At 44.8% G+C, this 6722-nt stretch overlaps 1 protein-coding gene across 1 annotated transcript in view; it reads right to left on the bottom strand.

Moving 5' to 3' along the window:
• KTN1 (kinectin 1 (kinesin receptor)) overlaps window positions 1-6722 on the bottom strand; it is a 55039-nt gene that overhangs the window by 12653 nt on the left and 35664 nt on the right. Inside the window, exons 29-34 of the mRNA XM_008939335.1 lie at window positions 6646-6720; window positions 4493-4579; window positions 2612-2701; window positions 1474-1554; window positions 518-607; window positions 333-425 (exon numbers count right to left, since the gene is read on the bottom strand). Of these exons, the coding sequence (XP_008937583.1) occupies window positions 333-425; window positions 518-607; window positions 1474-1554; window positions 2612-2701; window positions 4493-4579; window positions 6646-6720 (516 nt within the window). The remainder of the gene's footprint in view (window positions 1-332; window positions 426-517; window positions 608-1473; window positions 1555-2611; window positions 2702-4492; window positions 4580-6645; window positions 6721-6722) is intronic.

The following is a 6722-nucleotide window of genomic DNA, read 5'->3' as shown; positions in this document are numbered from 1 at the left end:
CAGGAATAGACACAGAAATCTAAAGATATCAACAGTTCCTCCACTTTCTAGGTTTTGGGTTTGTTTTTTTTTAAGTGAGAATACATTCCTCAAAAAAATAAAAGTCACTCTTGGCAGGAAGCTAAGAATCAGAGCACCAAGAATATTTTGTAATAAGGAGGGATCAGTCCTATCACACTGTTTGCAGATGACCTTTTTCATCCACTGGTCATGCACATATCCAACCAGGCAGCCTGGCCTGTTCTACACCTGCCTTCACAGTGTCCAAACGCCCTCTGTGATTTCAGGCAGAAACTGCCTGGCTGCTGCACAAAGCAGATCTTCAGAAATACCTGTTTGAGTTCCTTCTGTGATTCTTCAACTTTTATCTTCCATTTGCTTTCTTCCTCTTCCACGCTCCTCTGTAGCCTTTGTAAAATCCCCTCCTAAGAAGAGAGCGGGGTTTGAAAGCTTACAGGAGAAGAAAGGCAGCTTGCAAGGCACATCTCCAGGCAGAGGGAGCGGGCACCCTGCTTACCGTCTCTGCCAGGACCGACTTGTACTTCTCACACTCCAGCTGCAGCAGGACGTGCATCTCCTCAGCCTCCTTCAGCTTCTGCTCCATGGCCTGGAAAGGGAGGAGGGACCAGGAGAGTCACGTCTCAGCTGATGGATTCAAGTTCCATTATTTATCTCAGTTCAGCAAGCCAACTGGTTAATATTCACATTGGCAGGTCTGTCTTCCTAACTCATGCGAAGACAACAGCGAGTGCAGCGTTCACCCACAGCTCCCAACATTCCATCTCAAAGTTTGCATGAGTTACCATACTAATTCTCAGTCACTTGAAAAAAAAAAAAAAAAAGGCAATTACTCGAAAAATTACTTCAGGGTTTGCTGAGCCTGGAGCAAAGGAGGCTCAGGGGAGACCTTCTGGCTCTCCACAGCTCCTGACAGGAGCCTGGAGCCAGGTGGGGGTCGGGCTCTGCTCCCAAGGAACAAGCGACAGGAGAAGAGGAAACAGCCTCAAGTTGTGCCAGGGAAGGTTTAGGTTGGATATTAGAAAAAACACCTTCCCTGAAAGGGTTGTCAAGGGCTGTCCCAGGCTGCCCAGGGCAGTGGTGGAGTCCCCATCCCTGGAGGGACTGAAAAGCCATTTGGATGTGGTGCTGAGGGACATGGGTTAGTGGTGACCTAGTAGTGTTAATGATTGGACTCGATCTCTAAAGGTCTCTTCCAACCAAAATGATTGTATGGTTCTATGAAAAAGGGAACAGGGATTTTGAATTTCACTAACGTTTTCAAAACTCCACAAGGTGCTTTCCAACAATGCAAATACATTTCTGATTTACAAGATATAAATACCCATAAAACAATTTCCTTGTAACCTGTTTACCTGTGATTTGAACTTCACAATCCAGAGCACAATTTGCAAGACTTATAGCAGAAAATGCCCCATGCCACACACAAGGAAGCTGTGTGGCATCCGTGCCTACCTTGACATCCTCAGATCCTGAAGCCTCTCTCAAGTATTCTTTAGCCATCTTTTCAAACCCACATATCCATTCACTGTGGCTCTGTTGGGAAACACATTTGATTAAAGCTGAGAATAACCTCAATAAATCTACCTCCAGGATATTTGCCTCCCAACTGCAAGCTTACAGAGCAGTGTCCCTGATCCCCCAGAGCTAACCCACAGCCTGGCAACACTTGTTCTGCAAGTACCACATGCAGGCAAGCCAAGCTGACAGTCAGCAGGCAGCACTCCAGCAGCACGAGGTTATGGGACACATGCAGTCCACAGAGGCTTGGAAGTGCTGAAGTACAACTGGGTGACAGAGGTCTCCCTGTAACTGTCAGGGCTCTACAAGAAGCATCTGAATACTTGAGAATCTTTTCCAAAATCCCTTGAGCAGCTAAAGCAGATGCTTGCTACATAATTCCAGGGATCTCACTAGGAAGACTGGTTTATAACCTCACAGAAACAGTATTTTCAAAGACTCTTCCTTGTTCATCAGGAGATTAACTTCAGCACATTTGAAAATAGTTTTAGATATGAATATTTAAGGCTTCCAGACATTACAAATGAAGCACAGGCCCCATTTTCCCAGCTTCACTTCACATCATTCACATACTCCAAACCATACAAACCCAGCGCACTTCCCTCGCAAACAACCAAAAGCCACATAGAATGTAAAAGTGAAAATCTGTGGTTTTCAAAGGAACTTGGGGAATAAAACAAACCTTCCTGAACTGTATGAACTGGCACGGGCAACACAGCACCTCTGGGGAAGATATGGATCCCCACTGTGCCAGGCAATGAGTAAACACGCAGCAGTCCCTATCCATCCCTGAAAATCAACTGAGTTAGACACAATGGCAGGTGAATCAGATGTTGGGGCAGTATTAAAATTAAAGGAAAAAAAAACCACAAGATAGCTTTTTTCATTTTAACACTTTTCTTGAAGTAACCTCTCTGCTGCTGGCGAGTACAGGAGTTACCAACAGAAGACACTCAGATCCCACTGTAAAAGCCTCAGGGCAGAGTGGACCATGGGGAAACACTCCAGACTGCCCAGTGCAGCAGGACCAGAGCTCCCCAGCTGTAGGGTAGGAAGAGCCCCCTCCTCTTACCACGTTAGAAGGAAGAGAGACTTTAGGGAACAGCTTCTGGAGTAGTTGGCGTGTCTCCACCTCGGCAGCTTCCAAATGCTGCTGCTTCTCCTAAACCAAAAGAAGGGCTCATGTGAAATTAGGCAACATGTTCCAAAGACTTGGTAATAGCCCCTGCTATGCCTAGAGTAACTTACTTAACCCAGAAAAAGTCATTTTTCAAGTGAAAAAGGTGCTACAGTCTCTAAAATTGCCAGTAAATTGCTTCAAAGATTGACATTGAATTGTTTCAAAATTTGGCCTTCACGTTTGTTCGTGCTTAAGCTTTTCTTAAGTTCTCCTCCAATCCAGCCTGCTTGTGCAGAAATTACACTGTGCTAAGTAACTGTATCCACAGATCACACCAACCCTGCCACTCAAGATGAGCAATCTCAAAACCAAGAAGTTCAGTCAATTAACAACATTTAAAGAATTCATACTTATTTTAAACAAATTTGGGGGAGAGGGGGAAATCACCATAAATTAACAGCACCACATCAAAATCAGAGGATATATCAAAAGGAAACTTTGTGTTAATGCACATTTGAACCAGGCCAAGAAAGCAAGACTATTTTCTAAACATTACTTGTCAGTATTTAAGAGGGAGACCCTTTCACATCCTCCTTCCCCAAGCTTGGATGCAACAGGAAATAATTATTAGAGCTGTGTGACAATCTCCAGGTTTTCTTTGTCATCCCTCTGCAAATATAAATACACGGAGCCAAGGGCACCACAGATGTATTGTTCCATTTATTTAACACTAAAAGCAGCCCAGCCACAGGTCGTTTGCCTGCTGTGCTTGTGGCAGATGGGTTTATTTTAGCCACAGGATTCTCAGGCTCCCATAGAAGTTTAAAAGAAAGCCTGAAACCCTGCACAGAAAGCAGCTTTCAGCAAAACTCCTCCGCTAGTATTTGGGTTTGGTTTTGTCCTTAGAGACCAGTGTTATTGCACTCTGCTGCTCTGAGTTCCTCTGCTGCAAGAGATGGGTGGCATTAGTAGCTCGAGGTTCAGAGACAGAAACGGACAGGAGACATTAGGCTGGGAAGCTGTGCTAAGTGTGTTAGTTTTCAGCAATTTAGGAACCACCAAGAAGTGGCAAATGGCTGTTTGCTGAAGTCTTCTGACTGCAAGAGAAAGCAGGCAAGCATTAGCAGAGAGCAAAAGCAGGTACACAACTTCAGTGAAGGCAGGGCTGGGCAGAGACACCTCCAGAACACAGACACACAATCCCAAACCAGAGCTCCTCTGCTTCTAGCTACCCGACTTCTGCTTCTACAGTTCTTTTGATGCCTTTTTTGAAATTTTCACAGTGACAATTAACATCAATTCAGTCTCACAGAGAAGACCAGCTCCTTTCAGAGCAATTCAGGCCCAGTATCACTTTGAACGTTGGCTCTGAGGAGACCTGTCCAGTCTCATGTGCTTTCAAGGAGGGAATTCACAGCCATGGTGACACTGTTTTCCCAAGAAGCTCACAGGTTTTTAAATAATAATCTAGTTCTAGTTCTTCACAGGTCAAATAAACTTATTCAAGCACAGCAAAAGCCCAGTAGATGAAAGCAGGTTGCTCAGCAGCACAGCTTTTATTCTAGAGCTCCCCACAAAGTAAAAAAAAAAAAAAAAGTTCACAACAGCTCTAACAATTATGCAAACAGAAATCAAAAGTCAGCATGCTCACAAACTAAGGACAAAAAAAGAAACCTAAAGACAACAGGAAGAAGCAGAGGTGAGAGTGTATGAATGATCACTCAGACTATATTTAAACTGCAGTAAAAGTTAAATGCCTCCATTTCATTTAAAAAAACAGCTGCAGATCTGCTTCTAGCTTAACGCATCGTCTCTAGCAGTTGACATTACAACCTTGGCAGTCTTGTTCACTTTGTCCTGCAGCAATTTTTCAGTTGATGCCAATGCTTCCATTGCTTCCCAGTTTTTCTCCCGAAGGTCCTAATCATTTTTAGAAAGAATGATTTCAGTTCAGCCAATATTCAAACTGTTTTTACTTCAGAGATATATTTTGCATTACATTCCACCATTTGCATTTAAATGCTGGTTACTGCACGATGATTTTGCTGGGTAAGAGGACATACACTAGCAAAAACGAGTGTGATCTTCAACGAGTTTGAATTAAAAAGGAGGGGGAAAAAATAAATAAAAATGCCAATTTCTGCCCAACCTGCCCCCAGGGCCAAAACCGATCCAAGTGTTTCTGCAGAACGTATCGCTGCGGTGACCCCACACTTTGACTGCACTTGTGAGAAGAAAGAGGGAAGTTTTCAAAAGTAGTGAGGAACACAGACACCAAACCACAGATTACACAACAGAGTGTTAGGCATGTCGCGTGGCAGAACCCAGCATGGACCCAAGTATACATGGAGGTGTACACATTTGTGCCCCTGATCTTGCAACCAGACGTAGCTGCGTAGATCCTCGAGCCTCAGCCCAGACCTACCACGCCAGAGCTGATTTTAGAAACACAAAGCTCAGGGCCTTGGCTCACAGCATTTACCCACGCAGCTCTCTCCACTGTACCCCAAAACAAAGCTGGTTTACTGCTCACCAGACCCTCTGAGAGGTTTTGGGATCTCACCAGAACCACATGACAACACCATCATGCCGTGCTGAGCTCCTGCATCTTTCTTGGCGAGGTCATCAAACGTGTACTCCACAAGATGTCAACACGTAAGCTCAATGAGGAGCCAGAGAGCTCTTGTAAAAAGAGCCTCACAGCTCTTATCTAGGAAGGATGGCAAGCCTTGCAGGGAGGAGATTACAGTGCTTGGGATTTAGATGTTTTTTTTTTTTTTCTTTCCAACCCTCAGAGCAATCTGCTTCAGCAAAGGGCTATTTTTGAAAGGCTGTTTTTTTGTTTGTTTGTTTGTTTTTTTTTTAATTCACCACACAAAGTGACATCCAAATCCTAGTGTGTACCTACACCAGTTTTACTTCATCACTTCTGTTTGCCTCCTATCCTAAGGGCTGTTTTACAGGACATAAAAACAAGATTGGCTAGAAGTGAGATGTGGAAAGCTGTGACCTTAGAGGCATGGTCTGCCTTTAGCAGCAGCCAGATCTCTGCCTGCACCACAAAGGGTACTTAGACCTTGCAGCTCTCCAGGAAACAGGCACATATGTTCTACCTTTCCAGCTCATCTGCCTTCTGAGAACACCCAGCTACCTTCTCCCTACTTTGTTTCAGCTCTTATGCAACACTGCTTGCTCAAAAGCTCACATTCTCGATATTTAACTTGTGCCATCTTCCTTATATTGTCCCACTTTTAAGCAGTAAAGCTTATTGCATGGTGTTCATTGGACTTCATAGGCTCTCAAGGAGAGACAGGGGAGTTAAAAAACCCTGTGTTTAAACAGCTTGCTTCCATGTAATTTAGAAGACACCATTCTCTTGCCCTGCACAGGGAAAGTATTACAAGGAGGTAACTTCACAGCTCTGTGATGGAAGATACAACCTTTACTTCCACTCACAAACAACCCGTACTGCACCATCAGAGGCTGCTGTAGAGAATGGCTCACTGTCCTTCACCTCCTTCAGCAGATCAGCATCAGTCACTCTCAGGAATGAGAGGAGCCAGATCAGAGAGCCCAGATCCTCCTCCCATGTGCCCACACAAAGATCACAGGGGCATGGTCAGAGCACAGCCTCCCTCATCCTCCCACTCTCCTCAAACCCATTCTTCCCTGGGCAAAGGACATTTTTCTGAACAAGGCTTGAATCCAAGTTCAAGAACTGGCTACAGGATGTGTCCCCTGGCAAGTCTCCTCCCTCTCAGCAAATCAGCAACTCATCAGAGAGCTGATGACACTTGGAGCAGCAAAGGAATGCTCAGTCACTCCCAAGGCAAGAGGAGAGTGTCCAGGGGACAGAATACAGCAGACAACTGTCAGAAACATTCTCAGCAGAATGCCTTGGGCATTGAGGAGTGCTGTGCACATGGGTTTGGTTGTTCTTTGGGGTTTGGGGCTTTTTTGGGGAGGCGGGGGAAGAATTTCCTTACGTTGTTCTTTTTCCTCTGTTGCTCAAAAGCATTTCTCTGAGAGGCGAGCTCATTTTGGAGACTGGCAATTTCCTTCT

This window comes from Merops nubicus, unplaced genomic scaffold (assembly GCF_000691845.1).
Source record: "Merops nubicus isolate BGI_N331 unplaced genomic scaffold, ASM69184v1 scaffold6150, whole genome shotgun sequence".
Classification (NCBI taxonomy): domain Eukaryota; kingdom Metazoa; phylum Chordata; class Aves; order Coraciiformes; family Meropidae; genus Merops; species Merops nubicus.
The sequence above is the reverse complement of the archived record's forward strand: the minus strand, read 5'-3'. Positions and strand labels throughout refer to the sequence as shown.